Source organism: Hemitrygon akajei, chromosome 13 (assembly GCF_048418815.1).
Source record: "Hemitrygon akajei chromosome 13, sHemAka1.3, whole genome shotgun sequence".
NCBI classification, from domain to species: domain Eukaryota; kingdom Metazoa; phylum Chordata; class Chondrichthyes; order Myliobatiformes; family Dasyatidae; genus Hemitrygon; species Hemitrygon akajei.
This window is the reverse complement of record NC_133136.1, coordinates 55589916-55612745: the sequence shown is the minus strand read 5'-3', so window position 1 is coordinate 55612745 and position 22830 is coordinate 55589916. Positions and strand designations below refer to the sequence as shown.

At 38.6% G+C, this 22830-nt stretch overlaps 1 protein-coding gene across 3 annotated transcripts in view; it reads left to right on the top strand.

The window, feature by feature from the left end:
• Window positions 1–20159, top strand: part of pdgfra (platelet-derived growth factor receptor, alpha polypeptide) — a 50918-nt gene extending 30759 nt beyond the window's left edge. For all 3 annotated transcript variants that reach the window (XM_073064649.1, XM_073064647.1, XM_073064648.1), the window contains exons 11-23: window positions 838–932; window positions 3145–3277; window positions 4416–4520; window positions 5311–5421; window positions 5648–5801; window positions 7048–7214; window positions 9011–9129; window positions 9252–9374; window positions 9827–9938; window positions 12243–12342; window positions 12466–12571; window positions 14090–14328; window positions 16461–20159. In XM_073064649.1, the coding sequence (XP_072920750.1) occupies window positions 838–932; window positions 3145–3277; window positions 4416–4520; window positions 5311–5421; window positions 5648–5801; window positions 7048–7214; window positions 9011–9129; window positions 9252–9374; window positions 9827–9938; window positions 12243–12342; window positions 12466–12571; window positions 14090–14328; window positions 16461–16608 (1712 nt within the window). In that variant the 3' untranslated portion in view covers window positions 16609–20159. The remainder of the gene's footprint in view (window positions 1–837; window positions 933–3144; window positions 3278–4415; window positions 4521–5310; window positions 5422–5647; window positions 5802–7047; window positions 7215–9010; window positions 9130–9251; window positions 9375–9826; window positions 9939–12242; window positions 12343–12465; window positions 12572–14089; window positions 14329–16460) is intronic.
• Window positions 20160–22830: the final 2671 nt, after the last annotated feature.

Here is a 22830-nt window from a genome sequence, read left to right as displayed (position 1 = left end):
TGGCACCACTCCACTAGTTGGCATATCTCACTCTTGTACACCCTCTTGACACCACCTGAGGTTTTACCAACAATGGTTGTATCCTCAGCAAATTTATAGATGGTATTTGAGTATGCCTAGCCACACAGTCATGTGTATATAGAGAGTAGAGCAGTGGGCTAAGCACACACCCCTGAGGGGCACCAGTGTTGATTGTCAGCGAGGAGGATATGTTATCACCAATCTGCACAGATTGTGGTCTTCATGTTAGGAAGTCGAGGATCCAATTGCAGAGGGAGGTACAGAGGCCCAGGTTCTGCAACTTCTCAATCAGGATTGTGGGCTGATGGTATTAAATGCTGAGCTATAGTCGTTGGACTGCATCCTGACATAGGTGTTGGTGTTGTCCAGGTGGTCTAAAGCCATGTGGAAAGCCATTGAGAATGAGCATTCATTCATCAGCCAGTTGCAATTTTGTTACTTCCTGACACTCTGTTTAGCAGTTTGTTTGCTTTTAAGCAGTATCCGTGATGAATTAGCTGCAACATAAGAAATTGCAGCGTTTGCTAATTAAAAATGTTGACTGAATATAGTCTGTGACTGTAGTTACAGAAGTTCAGTGCCAGTAGAAACCATTTTTTCCCATTCTAATTCCAATCCTAGAGCTTTGTGGAAAATTCATCATTTGACAATTCCTTTGTAAAGTGAGTGACAAGAGCCATGAAGATCTTGAAAGGGTTTTCCCCTGAGAGTGAGATCCCAGAAATGTTTTTTTTTAAATTACTGTTGTTTTAAAAAAAAAATCAAAGTAATAAATATGAGTTTTTTGGAATGACAGTCTTTTCCCTTGATTTGCAGATTTACACTCTGAGTTGACTGTGGCTGCAGCAGTCTTGGTACTGCTGGTTATCGTGATCATTTCCTTGATAGTACTTGTTGTAGTTTGGAAACAGGTAAGCTCTCAATTACTCTCCCTAGCTTGATTGTCAGCGAGGAGGATTTGACTTTTATCTAAAGACCCATAATGGGGATAAGAATGTGAAGAGTATAATTTTTGTCACAAAATAGTAGGGATGTACAGTACCTACACCAATCCCTTTTGCCTGCATTAAGTCTGTATCTTCTATTCCTTGTCTATTAAAATATATGTCTAAATGTCTTTTAACCATTGGTATTGTGTCTGACTCAGCCTCATCCATTGGCAGTGAGTTTCAGATATCAACCATTCTCTCTGTAAACAGCTTTCTCCTCAAGTTCCTTTTAAAACAAAAGGGATTCTGCGGATGCTGGAAATTCAGAACAACACACACAAAATACAGGAGGAACTCAGCAGGTCAGGCAGCATCTATGGAAATGAATAAACAGTCGACATTTTGGGCTGAGACCCTTCTACAGGACTGGGAAGGAAGTGGGAAGGCACCAGCATAACAAGATGGGGGAAGGGGAAGGAAGACTAGGTGAAGCCAGGTGAGTGGGAAAGGTAAAGGGCTGGAGAAGAAGAATTTGATAGGTGAGGAGAGTGGACCATGGGAGAAAGGGAAGAAGAAGGGGCACTAGGGGAGGTGAGAGGCAGGTGAGGAGAAGAGTTAAGAGGCCAGAGTGGGGGATAGAAGAAGAGGGAAGGGGAAGGAAAACAAATTACTGGAAGGAGAAATTGATGTTCATACCATCAGGTTGGAGGCAACCTGGATAGATCTGAGGTGTTGCTCCTCCACCCTGAGAGTGGTTTCATTGTGGCAAAAGAGAAGGCCCTGGAATGGGAATGGAGATAGGAATTACAATAGTTACCACCAGGAAATTCTGCTCTAGGAAGATGGAGTGGAGGTGATCGATAAAGCATTTTCCACAACTTATGTCAGCAACGTACAGGAGGCTGTGTCGGGAGCACCGGATACAATAGATGACCCCAACGGGTGAAGTGTTGCCTCACCTGGAAGGACTTTGAATGGAGATAAGGGAGGAGGTAAATGGCAGACTTAGAATTTCTGCTGTTTTCAGGGAGAGGTGCCAGGAGGGAGATTAGTATGGAGGGATGAATGGACAAAGGTATCACTGAGGGTACAATTCCTGTGGAAAGCAGAGAGTGGGTGGGGGGGAGGTAAAGATGCGTTTGGTGGTAGGATCCCGTTGAAGATGATGGAAGTTGTGGAGAATGATGTGTTGGATGTGGAGGCTTACTGTGTGGTAGGTGAGGACAAGTGGAACTCTATCCCTGTTAAGGAGGCAGGAATATGGGGCGAGAGCAGATGATGCCTTTTAAAACTCTCTTCTCATGGTAAACCTAATCCCTACTGTTTGTGATATCTCTAGCATAGGAAAAAGATTCTCACTAGCGACCCTATTTGTCCTCTTATAAATTTATATATCTCTATCAGGTCACCCCTCAGCCATTTTCACCGTAAGGAAGACAAGCCCAGCCCAATCCAATCTCTCCCCATAGTTAAAGCCCTTCAATCCAGGCAACATCCTGGTGAACCTCTTATGGACTCCCTCCAGTGCAACCACACCCAGTCTGTAATATGGTGACCAGAGCTGCACACAATATTCCAAGTGCAACCTAGTCAGTGTTTTGTAGATTTAAACATAATAGCTGGCTTTTATACCCAGTGTGCCAGATATGAAGGCAAATATATCTTCAGGAAGCTATGGAACTGAACCTCCGTAGTGCCCTGCCATTTACTGTATATATAGCTCCTATTTGACATCTCAAATTGCATCATGTTGCACTTAGTGGGAATAAATTCCATCTGCCAATGCTCTGCTCAATGTTTCAGCTGATTAATATCCTGCTGTATTGATAACCTTTTGTGACTGCAACAACACTTAATTTCAGGTGCTGATTTGTGTTCTAAGCTCACTAGATGGTCTTGCATTAAAGTAAATGCAGTTCAGGCTCCCAGCTCTCCATGCTCCCTAACCTGCCAATGTCTTACATGATTCCTAATTTAATCCACACAGTTTGTGTTCTCTGAATGTATAATGATGTTTTTAAAGGAATATTTTAATCCTATTCGAAGTGGCAATTCTTTAGATCATGATGGTGTCAATAAAATTAATGTATGAAGTATTTAAATCTTAACAGATCATCTAAACTTGTCTGTTTAAGGTAAAAAAAAACCTTGTCTTACTTCAATAATAGGAAATGTAATTTATTGTTTTGTTTAGAAACCAAGGTATGAAATACGTTGGAGAGTCATTGAATCCATAAGTCCAGATGGCCATGAATATATTTATGTTGATCCCATGCAACTTCCCTATGATACAAGATGGGAGTTTCCTAGGGATGGACTTGTCCTTGGTAGGTACATGTTTGCTGGAGCTTGGAGGCATTCTGGTAAAAATGCTAAGTCCATTAGCTGTAAATTAGAATTTCCCAAATGTAAGATAATTAAGAAAGCACCCAGAGTGTCAAAAATCTTCTTGCGAGAAGTACCCTTTTCACTCCTTCCAGTTTTGGTTCAATGGTAGCATTCTTGCAAGTTCAAATTCCATCTTGAGACTTAAGTTAAGAGTCCAAGCTAACATAGTTGAAAGTGGCATTTTAGAATGTGATGTTTAACTGAAGTCTCTGTTTGATGTCTTAAGTGGATAGAAAACATTCATTACCATTATTTGAGTAAGAACAACAGTGTTCTCCCCATAGTTCCTACCAATTTCTTAATCAGCATTATTGAATTAAAGCATCTGGCCCTAATGTCATTGTTTTTTGACAGACCTTACTGTGCACAAGTTCGTTGCTGCTTTTCCTACTTCATGTACTTACTTAGCTACAAAGAAGTTAGAATATCCCGAGGATGTTGAAATGTACTACTTGCATACAATTCCTTTCATTACAAGACAGTGCTCCTATAATTACTTGAAGTTATCAATGGTAAAGTGGAATTTTAAGAAACAACTGGTAATATCCCAGTTTAATTGACTCTATGGTACCTTTGTAATAAACAAACCTACTTTATCCAGGTAGATGGAAACCACTGATGGTCTTGAAATTTTTACATGTAAAGCAGACCATGGCATATACCTGTATAGTTTTCAAAATAAATACATGAATGCATTTTGAAATCTCAAATGCAATTTGTTCGTTCTGACTTACTTTCTGTTGCTCTGTGACATGCAATTGTTCTGGTAATATTGGCCTTGGTTCATTATTGTTACATGCACCAAGCTACAGTGAAAAGCTTGCCTTGCATGCTGTTCATACAGATCAAGTTATTATACAGTGCATGGAGCTAGAATGAGATAAAACAACAACAATGCAGAATAAAGTGTAAAAGCAGCCAAAGAAATGATGAAGTGCAAGATCATAACGAGGTGGACTGTGAGGCCAAGAGTCTAACTTATTGGCCAAGTGGCCAACTAATTGTACAAGAGGCCCTTTGAAGAATCTGATACTTCTCATGTGGCATTAATTATCATGTACTTTGCGGTTTTTAAAGGGCGCATTCTTGGTTCTGGAGCATTTGGAAAGGTGGTTGAAGGAACTGCATATGGTTTAAGTCGCTCACAGCCTGTCATGAAAGTTGCAGTGAAAATGCTAAAGCGTGAGTACTCTTGTATTGTGGCCCATACAGTCGAGCTTGGCCAAACAGTGAAAGCTATTTCAAATGTCTAATGGTATAGTTGTATTGCTAACATTGCAGATTTAATCCATTAGGATTGATTACATCAGTTACTTTCTTGTCAGGACGTTGAACTAGTCTGTTTTGGCTTAACTTCAGCACTGGTTTTGGCCTGACAGCAATTTACTTGAAGAAATGCTGTGAATTTTTGCAGTAAATTTGACATTTACTGATTGATATATGTAAAGCAAAACTGTTTTGTTTATGTGATGAATGTAATTATTTCGTAGAAAATAATTGCATGTTACTCAGAGAGATTTTCAGTCATTACTTATGCCTCAAATGGATGATCACTGTTAAAATGGTTCTGAATTATCTAGTAACCTTATCCAAGGTCCCTTAAAATTGTAATATGCAGTACAGTAAAAAGGACAAGTGGAATATATCAAATTCCTCATGAACTATGGTAAGACTAGAGGCAGCACTAATGTAACATCTCTCAGTGCACTGTACATAGAATTGATAAAAACCTGGAAGCAGCATAGATATTGTGAATGGCAAATGAAGAGGAGAAAGGGAGAAAATTATAGTAAATGTGTTTTCACGTATGATTTTGAATAAGTCATGATCTGTTTTTTCTAAAAAATTATAAATACCCTGCATACTGTTAGATGTTGTTTGAATTTAAACGATGTAATGAATTTTGAATTTCACCATGATGCTTTCCAAATATCAAATTGTATCGATTACTATTTACTATATATTTTTACAGCAACTGCTCGTTCCAGTGAGAAACAGGCCTTGATGTCAGAGCTGAAGATAATGACTCATCTCGGTCCACATTTAAACATTGTTAATCTGCTAGGGGCTTGTACAAAAGCAGGTGAGAATTCTTTCTGATTTTATTTGCCCTGCTTTTCCAATCCATTGTAGTTGGAACTGGTTTAAAAAAATATATAGGGTGGGAATGTTAAACATTGCAAAAGACTGAAGTTGATTTTTAAATACTCTTTTCAAGCAATCCAGATGTTCACTGTTTAGCATAATGTTGAGGAAAATCTGTTTCATTCTGGTATTCAGCATGCTAATTTTATTTTTCTAACCAATAGGTCCCATTTACATCATTACTGAGTACTGTTTCTATGGTGATCTGGTCAACTACCTGCATAAAAACAGGGACAGCTTTATAAGTCGATATTCTGAAAAAGGAAAGAAAGAAGTGGATATTTTTGGTATAAACCCTGCTGATGAAAGCACACGAAGGTGAATTCATTGTCTATAGTCTTTTATCATGTAACTACTGATAATTATATCAATTAAATTAATTTATCATCCTAGCAAAGTACTTTCTTTAAAAAATCTACAGTGGTGCGTGATTCCTTTGCATGCAATAGTGAAGCATTTAGATTTGGTGACATTCTTAATAACAGTATCACCTTTATTGTAGCTTTCTTTTGAAACTACGAAGGTGTTGGCGCATTAAGGTGTTGGTCCAGTGATGTGAAGGTCGCTAGTTCAAGCCTCAGCTAAGGCAGAGTGTTGTGTCCTTGAGCAACGCACTTAACGTTGCTCTGCGACGATACCGGTGCCAAGCTGTATCGGCCCTTGCCCTTCCCCTGGACAACATCGGTGGTGTGGAGAGGGGAGACTTGCAGCATGGGCAACTGCCGGTCTCCCATACAAGGCCTGCGCCCTGGAAACTTTCCAAGGTGCTAATGGATGCCTATATATATATATATATATATTTTGAAAATACTAAATCAAGTGAATAATGTCCCTATCGAACATCTGTACTTAAGTGTTATTGAATGCAAAGTGATTAGAGCTTAATTCAATAGTCTTTTTCAAATATAATCACTAAATATTATTTAAATAGCAGTTTGGCTCAGCTAAGTCTAGAGGTTAGTGCCTTTGGCACAATTTCAGGAGTTCATTATACAAACTAAGCAGAATTTGTTCAGTTCTCAAGGAGTCATGATGATGAAAGTGATAATATTTGTCAAAGTTACTTGGCAAAGTTTATCTGCTTGTCTAGTGGTTTAAATGGATATTTCTGGTACCATTATTCTACTTAATCCACTACAACTAGTCCAATTAAAAAGTAAATCAAACCATTTTTCCTTGTGTATATTTCATATCCCTGCTTTTCAAAAATCCCCATAGCAATGAAAGAGACCATATCTTGAAAGACAGAGTAAATGGAATGAAGACTTACTGAGGGGCAGCCTAGTCTTGGCAATTGTGCTCACAGTGATTCAACTGAAGAAAATTTGCCAGCATTTTAAATATTCTGTGGTCTTGCATAGTACATTTTGTGGTAGAGGGGAAAACCAATTCCACCTTCAGAACTGCAGCTAGAACAACGTCCGATCGACATCTGCATATAGACAAACATCCTTCAGTTATTTATGCAGAATTCCTACAGTTAAGTTATGATTTTCGGACCACATCTCTAGTAAGGAAAGTTTCTTGTACATTGAATATTAATGCCATCTTATTGTGTCCACAGTTACGTGATCTTGTCTTTTGAGAGCAATGGGGATTACATGGATATGAAACAAGCAGAAAGCACCCAGTATGTGCCAATGTTGGAAAGGAAATCCAGCTTCAAGTACACTGACATCCAGCAGCACATGTACGATCATCCACCATCGCAGAAAAATAAGTCCTTGACAGGTAAGGGACAGGTTTTGTTCTACTGCATTCAGTGGTACTCAAAGCAAGGTAAATTTGTGAAATAGGTGAGAAGAATGAATTGACTGAAATTAGTAATGTCTTATGAATTCATGCTAATTGTTCAATAGAAATGAGCTTCCCTAAAAATATAAGAAATAGCATTTTTGTGTTTTGATACAGGTGAATCTTTTATACTTACTTGGATTTTTCTCTTAAATTTATTAGATTTTCATTTATGTAGCCTCTTTGGTGTCCAAAGGCACTTCACAGGGGTATTATCAAACTAATATTGACATTGTGACACATAAGGAAGTACTAGGGTAGGTCCCCACCCTCCCTCAAACTCTTTCCCCATTGGTGGATGTGCAGGGACATTGTTAAGTTCCTGGCTCTTTGAAAAATGCTCCTTTTGAGGGGAACCTCATTGAAACCTATCAAATGTTGAAAGGACCAGACAGCGTGGATGTGGAGAGGATGTTTCCTACTGTGGGTGGGTGAAGGTCCAGAGGGCACTGCCTCAGAACAGAGGGATGTCCATTTGAACAGAGATGAGGGGGAGTTTCTTTAGTCATTGGGAAGTGAAGCTGAGGAATTCATTGCTAGGGAAGGCTGTGGAGGCCAAGGCTTTGAGTATATTTAAAGCAGAGGTTGATAGGTTACTGATTAGTCTGGGTGTCAAAAGTTACGGGAAGAATTCAGGAGAATAGGATGAAGGGGGTAATAAATCAGCCATGATGGAATGGTGGAGCAGACTTGATGGGCTGAATGGCCTAATTCTGCTCCTATGTTTTATGGTCTTTAATATTTACAACAAATAGTATAATTTCTAATATTTTCTATAAACATAGGCAGTAAGAATAATGCTCCATATCTTCTCCCTACATTGTTTGAAAATGTAAAATGTGCGAAGTATGATTGTATTATTACAAACAGCATCTTCATAATGTAAACACAAGGAACTCTACAGATTTTGGAAATCCAAAGCGACGCATAAAATGCTGGAGCAGCTCAGCAGGTTGGGCGGTATCTATGGAAGTGAATAGATATTCGACGAAAGGTCTCGGTCAGAAACGTTGACAATATATTAATCTCCATAAAAGCTGCCTGACCTGCTGAGTTCCTCCAGCAATTTGTGTGTGTTGCTTCATAATATAGTTTTCAGGTCATTAATTTGACATTTTCTTTTTTCCTAAAGTAAACTCTGTTCAAGATTTTGTTTTATGGAGCATGTCCCACATAAATAGAAATGTGGCCTGTTATTTCTGGACTTCATTAAATTCTGAATTTTTTGATAATGAAGATGGAGGATATCATTGCAGGAGAATGACATGATCTCTTTATGTGAAGTAAATAGTGCCAGAATAAAGAATTCTTACATCAGATATGTCATGAGAAACCAAAACTTCTCTCTGTCAACTCTAGTATAAAGGAGTCTCTCCCACTGCAGTAATGTGACATTTGTCAGGAGTGAGTATATGGTTCTTCTGAATGAGATAGCCAGTTAGTGCTGAATTGAGCGTAGCTTCATATTGGAAGTTCATACTCATTTCTCACTTGTAACTATGATAGAGAATACCTGAATCCATTCCACTGAGGGCACGTAATGCCACCAAATAAAGGAGTTTGGGTTAAATTTGAATCCAGTTCCAAAAATTAGAACTCCTTCTTCAACATCACTCACCACTGTAGACAGTTTTTCTTCTATTCACTTCCATTTCTTTATTTAGGGTTAGTTATGACGATGCAGCAAGCTATTGCTCATGCCCTACAATTAACGTTTACTGTTCATCCCGCAGAAACAACAGAATCTTGGAATCCTCTTTTGGATAACAGTTCAGAGGGGCTTTCTTTCATGGACCTAATCAGCTTTACCTTTCAAGTTGCACAAGGAATGGAGTTTCTGGCTTCTAAAAATGTAAGTGCCAGCTTGGACATGGTGATCCACAGCTGCGCTCATGTAACTTTGGTACACTGTCTAATATGATCTGGTGTTACATTGTGGTGACGATTCAGCTTCTCTTTTCTCTTCTTACACAGTGTGTGCATCGTGATTTGGCAGCACGTAATGTTCTTCTGGCTCAAGGAAAGATTGTCAAGATCTGTGACTTTGGCCTGGCACGAGACATCATGCATGATTCCAACTATGTTTCTAAAGGCAATGTAAGTGTCAGAAGATTGATCTTATATCTATCTATATATATCCAAGAGGAATTCTGTGACCAGAGCAAAATAAATATTCAAACACACTCAGCTACTAGATCAGTCATTGAGAAAAACTATTGTGCTGTTATTGTGTTAGCACTGAAGCACTGAAACAGGCCCCGTGCTGATCATCAGATCCTCATCTGTATTCATCCCACTTTGCCCATAACCACTATGCCTCAGAATTTTAAGTGCTGGTCGAGATACTTCTTAAAGGCTGTGTTTCAAGATTCTGACCAGCCTCTGGTTGCATTAAATACCAGTATAAAAACTTAAACATTTAATTCTTTCATTTTAATTCAAAATTCTGACCATGTACAGCATATCATTTCGGTGTCTTACTAGCAATATCTCAGCTTAATGATTATCACTTTTAAATCAATACGGGTCTTTTTAATGTATAATTTTAGACATTCCTACCAGTGAAGTGGATGGCTCCTGAGAGCATATTTGACAACTTGTACACTACTCTGAGTGATGTCTGGTCCTACGGCATTCTTCTTTGGGAAATATTCTCTTTGGGTAGGTGCAAACTCTCTATACAATGTTGTTCCAGATAGTCTCTTGAACTAACAGCAATATATTTTGAATTAATGACCGTCTCATGGAGTAATACTCTATGTGTAATCCATGTTTTTGGGAGTAGTATTTCTGGAGGGTATTACATGCTGCTTTTCACTCTTATATCAATAATTAATAATGAAACACATTGGATCAAGATTGCATGTAGTAAATTAAATGTGACATTTTTGAAGGGGATTTGACAAGGCCATAGATGTATTTGCTCATGTTTTCAGTGCAGATAGTGATTATTAGGGTTGGCAGTGAGGATACTGCATAGTTGATGTGCTTGTACTGGACGTCCAGCTCCGACTGCTGAGTGCTGTCAGAGTCACATACTGCTGGTCTAACTAAGAACTTGCAGTAAAGACCAAAGTTTGAATCCAGGACATTAGGTCATTGCTAACTATATCTTCAACGTATTTTCATTATGAATAAACCATCCCATTGCTCTGCAACCTCTCTCATTGATCTGATTAATGTAATATGATCACTATGAGGAAACTATTACCCTACAATATTGTTATCAGTAGATTGCTGACATTTTTAGTTAAAGAATGAAGTCATTTTAAAATAGCTGGTGATTGATACATGACTTATTTTAAATACTTCTGAACTTCAATGAAACTAAGTAACTAGCGCAGTGAAGTCCACTAAAATTGTTTGAATTTCTGTTCGATGCACATTTGTATCGCCACAGTAGAGTAGCAGTCAGTGTAACACTATGACAGCTTGGGACGTCAGATGTTAGAGTTTCATTCCAGAGTCATCTGTAAGGAGTGTGTACATCTTCCCCATTGAATGTGTGGGTTTTCCCCAGCTGCCCAGTCCAAAGACATATCAGGTAGGTAAATTGGTCATTGTAAATTGTCCTGTGATTGGGTTAGGGTTAAACTGGTATTGTCAGCATTGGCTGGGATGGAGTGGCTTGGAGTTCAAAGTACATTTATTATCAAAGTGTGTATACTATATACAATCTTGAGATTCACACACAAAATGCTGGAGGAACTCAGCAGGCCAGGCAGCATCTATGGAAAAGAGTACGGTTGACATTTCGGGCTGAAACCCTTCGGCAGGACTTGAGATTTGTCCCTACAGGCAGCCACTAAACAAAGAAACCCAATAGAACCCATTAAAAGAAAAAAGATCATCAAACACCCAATGTGCAAAAAAACCCAAATTGTACAAAGAATAAAGTAAGCAAATAACATTCAGAACTGAATTTCATGAGAATCAGTCTGCAGCCAATCCAGGACCCCGTTAGTTGCAGGCCATGGCCTCAGTTCAGTGCAGAGATGAGCAAACTTTGTGGAGCAGTGAGCTGAACCAGCCCTTCCCTTGCCTCCGGCCCAGAAACCCTGACCTTTTCAATCTGTCTCAGGGCATAGATTGTCCAAACCTCAGGTCATTCCTTGCTCTCAGACCTGGGGCCTGCCCCTTCAATTCAGCCCATACCCAACTTCTTTATTTCATCCTGGCACTTAAATTGACCAAACCTTGCTCGGATCCAGGCCCTGCCGCTTCGAAACGCTCTCGGGCCTGAGCTTCACCACCTCGATTAGGCCTGTACCTGACCGTTCCAATTCAAACATTGAATCGATCATTTCTTGCTCTTGGGCCCGGGCCCAGTCCCTGCTGCCTTGACTCCAACTTGCCTCCACTCGCTTTGCCTCGGTTCTGCTGTATCGAATCACTCCAGCAATGGTCAAACATTGGCTCAATCCCTGCTGTCAGGCCTGGGCCCCACTGCTCAATTTGGCCTGTACATGCCACGCTGTAACCGTTCTGCACCTTTGAGACTTCAGTTCATACCGCAAAAATGCCAAGTTGTACAGGCAGTTCAAAAGCTCAGCTCCAAAATGGAAGTTACAGGCTATAGATTGCAGTGATCGTTTACCAGAAAAGTGTGATTAATAAAGTAGTTAGTAGTTTTGTTTATTTTTTTTGCTATCAGCAAGTAGTCACTGTACTTCATCAGCGCCATCTTAAAAACCAGAAGAGTCCACCCCATATCGCTAAAATAAGTGAAATAAAAATTAGATTTTTCCAGCTTAATTGATCCTGTAATATTTACTAAAATTCAATCCCATGATGATTTTTTTTGACTTACCATGACTGGCAAAGACCAATTTTTTCTATGACCTTGGGTCTGCTTAAAGTGTCATTGCTACTCTGATGTTTTGTATGAACTGCTTTGTGAATACTGTATAAGGAAGTTCAGCTCATTTCTCATTATTTCTAAGTGGGTTATTTTCTCTGTTTCAGGTGGCACACCGTATCCAGGGATGATGGTTGACTCCAACTTTTACAATAAGATCAAGAGTGGTTACAGGATGACGAAACCAGAACATGCTTCTTCAGATGTGTATGTTTGCAGCTGATGTGCTGTGGCTTCCAGCTTCTACAAAAATTATTTTTGAATAAGTATTCCAAGTGTTGTATCAGACAGTTAAACTCTTGCTTCCTATTTCAATCTTCCTCCATGTAGCTATGACCTGATGGTGAAATGCTGGAACAGCGAGCCTGAGAAAAGGCCTTCCTTTACACGCCTGGCTGAAATTATTGGTGGCTTATTACCAGAAGCCTACAAGAAGGTAAGTCCCTTTTGCACTATGGACAACAGCAGAAATTTACTGCATAATCGGTGCAGTAATCAGTAAGGAAAGTACTATAGATTTGGTATGCTTAAAATGAAATATTGCTCACCAGATCACAAGTAAGAAATGGATAGGGAAGGCCACGCAGAGCTTATTAACATTTTCAGAAATGCTATCAAGCCTCTTCCTTCTGATACTCCATGTGAAAGTAATTTCCTACGCAAGCGAAGCCGTCCTGTAACATGCCCTACTATTGCCATTTAGTGGTAGAATTGTACCTCCAGATTCCGTCTTTGCAGTTCCAGCTTTGTAAGTGCTGTGGTTCTATGGTAGTTTGCAAACTGATAATTTATTTGTGATAATGCAGAATAAAGAATTCACTTATGTGCTAACTTCATATCTTCTGCTCTCTTAGTTATATAGAGCATGTCAAATTTCCAAAATCTTGCCAATTAGGGATAAACACAAGTGCAACTATCTCTGACCACCCCATTGAATATGAAAAAAAAAGTAACGGTAGTGTGTCTAAGCAGGTAGAATACTGCACAACAGGATTAATGATGCTGTATAATAGACATCAGTGATACCAAGTTTAGATTGGCTTAACCAAGCTACCGAAGCCTGACAAGCTCCGACCATGTAAACAGATATAACAGTGTAACATGGAAACAGGCCCTCCAGTCTACCAAGTTTGTGCTGACAATCAAGAAATTTTCTACACAAATCATACTTTATTCTCCACACATTCTCAGTGTATTTGGATGAAATTCACTGTCAAAGGGAGTACATGCAAACTTCACATAGATGATTTGAAGGACAGGTTCTGGATCACGAGGGCTGTCAGTCAATAGTTCTACTAGCTAATGCCCAAGTGTTTCAGGTTATGATAGAATCAGCTTGAAAAATAACCTTAGGCTTGGTAGGGTTCAGCATAGCCGTGGTTGGATCAGGTCAGATTTTAATTTTGTTCCCAAAGAGATCGCTAATCTGGACACCACAGAATGCAATAGCTCTTTTTTGATGTTATTCTCTGTGATATTGTTGACATCTCCCATGAATACATGAACAGAAGGACTGATATTTATATGCTGCCCTTCATTTCAAGAATTTACTATCAATGAAGTGGTTTTGAAATGCTACTGTAAGAAACAAAGGAGTTAATTTGAGCACAGTCTCACAAACAGCAAAGTGACAATCTGACAACATCATTTATTTTGGTGTTATCGATTGGGGAATGAATATTGCAGGGATAACTTATCATCTCCCCTTTACCGTATTGCTGTAGGATCTTTTATGTCTACCTCAGAAAGTAACTAGTGTATTTCTTTGGCGAACTGGCAACTCAAGTGTTATCCTAAGCTTTGGGGGTTCAGATCTTCTGGATTTGTATTTACCCAGAACCATATGCCAGTGAGGCAGGCATGCTCCCATCAGAACATATTGACATCTGCTGCAGAAGCTTTCTAAACTTCCTAGTCAAATCTTCTAATTAGATATTTCTTTGTAACTGAACAGAGCTACAAGCAGATGAATGATGACTTTCTGAAGAGTGATCATCCAGCTGTTGCTCGCATGAGGGCAGAATCCACTGATCCTTACGTTGGAGTGAACTACAACAATGAAAATAAAAAGAAAGACCGGGAGAGTGGATTCGATGAGCAACGGTTAAGTGCTGACAGTGGATACATCATCCCACTGCCTGATATTGACCCAGTCACAGACAACGACCCTAGTTCTTCAAGGAACCGCCATAGGTAAATCTACCTTGAGGTGCAGCATGTTCAGTGAAATCCTTGCATGGTTAAATCTAGTGGATGTGGGCCTCTAGTGATTATGTAATTAGTTTAGAAGTCTAAAGGTTCAGATTAATAATTGTGGCATGAATTCAAGTTCCTCAATGTCAGTAAGGGAAGCTAAATACAATAAATGTAATAAATCTGGGGTTAATTAGATGGTGTAACAGTGGCTATTAACCTGCTGGAGTGTCTCCAAAATAAGTTACCCAATTAGGAAAAATACCTGCTGTCCTTACATGATTAAGCCTGCATGAACATGAAATTGAAATGGTTTGCTAAGCTCTTGTTCAATAGACTGTAGAAGTTTAAGAAAACAGCCTACCTACCACATGGGGAACTTGGGATGGGTGATAACAGTTTGCCATCATGAGTGGTGCGTGCATTCCATGAATGAAAGGTCAATCAATTGGAACACTTTCTCATTGTTAATATTGCTTCTTTCACCAGACTTAGTATAGTAACACCTCACAGGACAACGAGCAGAAAATTGTCCCCTGTTTGAGGTATTAGAAAAGAATTAATTTTCTAAAATGCTCAATATGTACTGAATTGGACTAAGTGCAATAGTAGATTATTAACATGAATGGGCAATATATGGTAGCCTGGTTAGTGATGCCAACATGAAGAATGAAAAAATTAATATAGAATAAAGAGAATTAAAATCACGCATCATGCCAAGTAACATTCCAAAAAGACCAGGGGAATGTGGCTATTAACTCAGGGAAAATGATATATGAAAATGCTTAAACAATGCTTTAGTTGTATGGCACCTTGGTTAGACCTTAGTTTGGAGTATTAGGTTCCATTTTTGAAACACATTATAAAAAAGCTATGTGGGCCTTGGAGAGATTTACCAGACTGACAGTAGGCATTAAAGGAGTTGATGGTGGGATTTTAAACATTGAAATCTATTTGCAGTTTTTAAAATGACAAACTGATTTGATTTGGCACAAACAGCCCAAGAATTCTTCAGGGCTGGGAACACAGAAAGGGAGACAAAAGAACAAAATTTAGAGCCAGCTTATTTGAAACTAAATTCTGGAAGTAATTTTTCTTATGTGGACGAGAGCATATAAAGAATTCTCTCATGAAAAAACTGCCTGTCGGCTACTAGCTGAGGAATAGGTGGAGGGGAGGGGAGGTTAGAAAGACAGAGAAAGCATTGAAAACTCAGAGGAAGTCTTTATGACTGAAAGTGATAGATTTTTATTAGGTAGGGGATCAATGAGTATGGAATAAAGTAAGCTAAAGACTATGTTATGAGTCAGTTACACTGTAGTAGAATGATGAAGCAGACTGCAGTAGCTGAAAAGCTTTTTCTGTAAACAAATGTTGGAGGAACAGATGGAAGATTACTTGTGGGCAGACATGTTTGGGGGAAATGCAAAAGTATGTACTATCTGACAGCATTAATGACATATTAATGTCAACTAATAAAGAGCTCTTGGAAAATTTTGAGGTGCATTGTATAAAGGTAAAGATGCATGTATCCAAACTGGCAGCTTTTAATTCACGGGAGGTCCATTCCAGACGCTGATTGTAGGTCCAATCTAACCCTTGGCATCTGATTGCTTTAATATTTACGTCAGAACTTCTGAGCTCTCTTATTGTTCCACATTTAATAAATATATGTTGAAGATTTTCACGCAAAAACTTACAGGAAGTTTTGCTGAAATTCATTCTCCCAGATATGCCTGTCAGCTCTCTAGTGATTCTCCTCTCACCATTCACACTAATTACTGTATACACTAGACAATTAACTTCCCACCCAGCTCATCTTTAGAATGTGGGAGGGTATTAGAGTAGCATTGGGGTAATCCACGTTCAAAGAGAGAACGTGCAAGCTCCATGCAGAGAGAAGCAGTGGTCTGGATCAAATCTGAGTCCGAGTGTTATCTGGTGTGGATGGATAGGTAAAAGCAGACCAGGAAGACTTGTTGGTGAATTGGCTGGTCACTATGGAGTAGTGACCTCCCAATTATGTCCCGTCACTTTATGAATCAATGGAGACCATACTAGTTTTTTACTCCACTGGGGTATTTGCATATATTTTCAGCATTTAAAAAAAATAGACCTTTTTTCTCTTTTAGTTCCCAGACATCTGAAGAAAGTGCAATAGAGACCGGTTCCAGCAGCTCTACTTTTATAAAGCGAGAAGATGAAACCATTGAAGATATGGAAATGATGGATGATGTAGCAATTGATCCTTCAGACTTAGTGGAGGACAGCTTCCTGTAACCAGCTTTATTGTGGGAAAATAAACTTGCCCTATCCCAGACATGACCTTCTCTATAACCACTTACTGAGGCATGCCCAAACAGAGAAGCTTGAGGAGGGAATTTGATGGTACATCTGAAAGTGAGGCCAAATTGGAAAGATATCCTGGGACCAAGATATGATTTGTATAATAGTACATATCATATGTCTATTTCAGTGCATTATTTTTCTATTACGGTACACTCTATAGTGTTTATTTTAGGGTGTATACCCACTGCTATTCCTCTGGACTAAACATAATGCTAAACAAAGTTGTGTGTTTCAAAGACTTTGCTTCATCATAAATGGTCCTATATCTAGATATTTGATCGCATTTATCAGACTGCTTCATATGCACATAATGATAACCCTTATTAAGAATGTATGCTGTGTACTTAATGTTGTACCATATGATTTATATCTACATCAATAGATAGACAATGACTTTATCATTCTCCAGGTGGGTTACAAACAGTTGTTTGTCATTGTTTTCAGATACCAATGCACATCTTCATTTAAACAGGCATTCTTTTTAGTGCTTACTTTCTAATTACAAAGGACTTCTATTTTTTGCAAAGCACAATTTTTTGGGAGTAACTAGCTGTAAAGAATGCACTGCATCTATGCAAGATCCTACACTTGAATATTTCAAATATTTGTGTAAACTCATGAAAACATCGCAGACGTGAACTACAACCTACATTGAAAAGCTAAGAGCTTGGAATCCACAGTTATAACTCAGTTTGTGGATTGAGCCAACATATCAACTGACTTGTTTGTCAATGCAACCTTTTGGAAATCAAAGGATTTGCAGAGCATGGAGAACTGGTATATTTGAGCCAGCTGTAAATGACCTGGTAAATTGTGGCCAAGACATGCCAACAGTTATGAAGAGGAGCTACTGAAAAAAGTTCTCTTCAAAGTGAACTAAAAGGAAAAGCAAGCCGTTTCTTTTGAGCCGGGATTTGAAGGATGAATCTGGTCATGGAGAGTGTTGGTTAAATAGTAAACAAATTATAACATTACTTTATGGGCCAAATACCACAAATACTTCTGAAGTTTATGGAGGATGCCATAAAGCACAGAATTCCATTATGTAAATATTGTAAATTCAGTCTTACTAATGTGCTGAAAGTCAACTCATTTTGAGGCATCTTAATTCATTAATTGAAGTGATGATATGCTATTAAACTGAACTTGGCTATCATCAATAAGGGAAGGACCCTTTACATTTTCTGAGATTCCAGGCTGGAGGATTGAAATGTTTTATAAAACTGATGTCTTTACCATACATTAAGGATCAGCTTGGTACTGAACGAATCAGTCGTGACAGAATTCTATTGAATGGTCTAAAGAACATTAACATGTATCATTTAATGAAAGTAGCTGGCTTAAAAATTGCTGTTTGAATTTGATAACTAGTCAAGATACTATTTGCTAACTTTTGCAAACAATAGATACCTGATACAATGGAGTCATTGATTACTTTTATGAAAGTAAGCGAATGTCTTTATAAATCATTCATAATCTGGATTAAGTTTTCTGATTTTTTTCCTGTGTATGTGTGTGTGTGTGTGTGTGTGTATGTATGTATATATATATATATATATATATATATATATATATACACACACACACAAAATTATCATGAAACCTTCCAGGGATAATCATTAGTTAAAAACTTCTGAGAACTCAAACTAACAGCAACATTAACTTAGCTACTTCCTAAACTATCAATGCAAAAATTTAAGCACGTGGTTAAAGATGAATACAGAAAATGCTGGAAATAGTCAGCAAGTCAGGCTACATCTGTGGGAAGGGAAATAAAGTTAATGTTTCATGTGGAAGACCCTTCATCAGACCTAGGAAAGAGAGAAATGAAGCTGAGAGGGAATGTCTGTGATAGGGTAAAACCTAGACGACCATGGGGCTAAGCTGTAAACAAACAAGTCTGATCACTGAGTGAATGGGAGCAGTTAGAGAGAGAGAACAGACAAAAATACACACACACACCACACACACACATGTAGGAGTTATGAAATGCAGATCTAGAATATCTGACAGGACAGGTTGGGAATATCTTCCGCTCACAGAGGCGGTGCAAAAGGAAACTAAGGGAAAAAGCACCAAAGAGGATAAGCCAATGACACAGGTGGACTGAATGATACAAAGAAATCAAGCTACCTGAAGCTGTATGAATTGCATTTCATATCTCCTACAGTCTTTTGTCTGTGTTCTCCTGCTCTTGTTTATGTTATCACCCTGGATTGACTCTTTCAGAGACCTACCCTCACTGCAGGTTTATGAGTTCCTTTCTTTCCCAATATGATGAAGCTGTTCAACCTGAACCATTGACTCTGTTTAATCTCCCCTTATATACAGCCTGAAATGCTCAGTAAGTCAAGCATTTTTTGTTTACAATTTAAATTTAGAGCAAATTCAGTTAAAAAAATCATTAACTAACAAGTTTTCCCACCTGGATGACATGATTTAAATATTGTCATTGAGACGGGCTTGGAGCCTAGTAGGGATAAGTTTGGATGTTGTTTGGCTTATTTCTGACTCAGTGAAGACCACATTTGTGCTTGTATTTTTGATTGAGCAAAGTGCATTACTGAGCCTCTCTGCTCCAAGCTACTAACTGTTAAGGCATTAACATACTATACATTCCATGGCACATTGCAGTAGCTGTATAGAGTAATATTAGAAAATATGTATGAAGAGAAACTGATTACAAACCACTTTTTCAAGTGCTTTCCATTGGTAAGTATTTTGTCCTGATATTGGTAATACTACATACTATCTCCTGCTCAAATCAATATTAGAAATCATAAAACACTCCATATCTAACAATAAAACAAGAGCAAACATATTAAGAGACTATTGAAATTCATGAAAATTTGTTTTCTATAAAATGTATGATAAAATGTAAAGAAAATAATGAGTAACTTTGCAGGCTGATATGTTCAGTGTTTCCATTCAGAGAGGGATTTCAAATATTAAATGAACAAGCTAATAAGGCAGATCAAAATGATGTAGCATTGTCTAGGAATCATGACTTTTTCTTTGAATGGTTTGAATGTTGAATATTATCCAATGGTTCTACAAAGTTACCAGGCACATTGGATATATATGATGATGTTATACATCATTTCTGTATATATATACATATATATATGTGTATTTCAGTGTAGTCAATTGAGTTACTGCCATACATTTATGAATAGCTGTATCACTGCCTATGTTTATATTTTTGACTGTGATGTTAGCCACAGGAACGTTACATGTTGCACTTTTGAATGTCCTAAAAGTTATATTTTAAAATGTAAAAAAAACGAGATGATTTCAAAGGGATTGAATTGTTAATGTGTATTTGAATGCATATGTGGGTTGAAGTTTCAGACATTTTATTATGACAAAATTACACAGTTTTAAATACTTTTTTAAAAAGAATTACTTTATGTTACATCAAATACACATTGTCTAAACTCAGAATTTCTATTTCAATAAATTCATATGAATTTAGTGACTGAGATTGGATCATCTTTCCCTCATTTCTATTTACAAAGTTGGATTTATTGTCATGTGCTCAGCTGCAATGAAAAAATTACTTGAAGCAGTATCATTGGTACAACCATTATCTGTGAATCTCGTAGGTGAGATCCTTAGGTGTTGTTGGAGCTCCAGTCATCCATGCAGGTACATTGTATTTTGTCACAGTCCCACCTGTGGCTTATAGATGGTGGAAGGTTTTGGGGAGTTGAGAGCTGAGTAATTCACCTCAGTAAATCTGTTCTCTAACTGGCTTAAGTAGCTAGATTATTTATGTGGGGCAGGTCAATGGTGCTTTGAATGTTGATGCTGAGTCCTTGGTGAAATTAATGCTACTGACTATCAAGGAATTGGTTGGACTTTTGTTAGAGATGGTTATTGCCTAGCACTTGTGACTTCTGAATATAACTTGTTACTTATCACCTGATGTCGTAATTTATCCCGGTCAAGCAGCAGCTGACTGAATCACCCAAAGACATCTGTTGCTAATCAGTTTGAAACCTCGTGGACAGCCCAGCACATTGCCAGAAAGGTAAAGGAGACAAGTAATTTGGGTCCCTATTGGCAAAAGATTAGTGATGTAATAACACAATTGAACATCTTGTGTATAAAAAATAGGAGTGAAGTCTCAACTAGAATCAAGGAACCTTACAGAAGGCCTTTTTGCTTATCCCTGAGACAAACAATCTAATTGTTTCCGTTCCTTTTACACTCTAAAATTATCACCATTTCAAATACCATTCCAATTAGCATTTGAAAAAAACTTATTCTCCTGCTTTGATCACCCTTTCGGACACTGCATTTCATATTGTAACCCCTTTCCCCAGCTCTTCTTTGAAAAAAACATAGAATAGGCCTTTCAGCCCATGATGTCTGTGCTAAACATAATGCCAAATTACTTTCTGCCTGCTCGTGATCTATATCCCTCCACTCTCTGGATATGTCTTTACAATCGCCTCTTAAATGCCATTACCATATCTGTTTCCACCACCATCCTTGGCATCATTTGCCATTCTCTTTGTATAAAACTTGCATCTCCCTTACACTTTATCCTTCTCACCTGTTAGCTATGACCTGTAGTATTTGACATTTCTAACCTGGGATAAAGAGTCTGACTGTCTACTTTATCTATGCCTCTTAGGTATTCCTTCAGCTACCAACCCTCCAGAGAAAACACTAAAAGCTTTTCCAGCCTCTCCTCATAGATAATATCCTCTAATCCAGGCATCATCCTGGTAAAGCTCTCCAAAGTCTCTACAATAGGTCTGCAGCAGACGCAAGCTCAATTGTTCTTCATACAGCCCTGGATCTCCTGGACAATCCTGATATCAGGATGCTGCTTGCTGACTATAGCTCAGTGTTTAATGCCATTGTTCCCTCAGTCCTGATCAAAAAGCTACAGAATCTGGGCCTCCGTACCTTTTCTCTCTGCAATTGGATCTTTGACTTCCTAACCAGAAGACCACAATCGGTGCAGATTGGTAATAATATCTCCTCCTCGCTGATGATCAACACTGGTGCATCTGAGGGGTGTGTGCTTAGCCCACTACTCTACTCCCTCTGTACCCATGACTTTGTGGCTAGGCATAGCTCAAATGCCATCTATAAATTTGCTGATGATACCATTGTTGGTAGAATCTCAGATGGAGATGAGAGGGTGTGGAGGAGTGAGATATACCAGCTAGTTGAGTGGTGCTGAGCATGAACCTGGCACTCAACGTCAGTAAGACCAAAGAGCTGATTGTGGACTTCAGGAAGTGTAAGACAAGTGAACACAAAACTATCCTCACAGACGGATCAGAAATGGAGCGAGTGAGCAGTTTCAAGTTCCTGGGTGTCAATATCTCTGAGGATCTAACCTGGTCCCAATATATCGATGCAGCTATAAAGAAGGCAAGACAGTGGCTGTATTTCATTAGGAGTTTGAGGAGATTCTGGTTTGTCACCTAAAACACTCAAACTTCTACAGATGTACCATGGAGGGCATTCGGACAGGCTGCATCACCATGTGGTATGGTGGGGCGGGGGGCTACTGCACAGGATTGAAAGAAGCTACAGAAAGTTGTAAAGTTAGTTTGCTCCATCCTGGGTACTAGCCTCCATAGTATTCAAGACATCTTCAAGGAGAGGTGCCTCGGACAGGCAGCGTCCATTATTAAGGACCCCCATCATACAGGACTTGCCCTCTTCTCCTTGTTACCATCAGGAAGGAGGTACAGAAGCCTGAAGGCAGATGTTCAATGATTCAGGAACAGCTTCTTCTCCTCTGCCATCCAATTCCCAAATGGACAATGAACCCATAAACACTACCTCACTTTTTTATATATCATTTCTGGTTTTGCATTATTTTAAATTTAACTTTTTAATATACATATATATACTTACTGTAATTGATCTACTTACCTTTTCCTCCATATTATCATGTCTTGCATTGTAGTACTGCCATTAAGTTAACAGATTTTACAACATACTCAGTGATATTAAACCTGATTCTGAATCTGAGTCTGACATTCTTTCTGTAATGGGACAAACAGAACTGCACCAAATGCTCCAAGTGTAGCCTAACCAGAGTTTTATCTAGCTACCACATGCCTTCGTGATTAATGAAGTTAAGTATTCTATCTACTTCTGTCGCCACCTTTCAGGGAACTG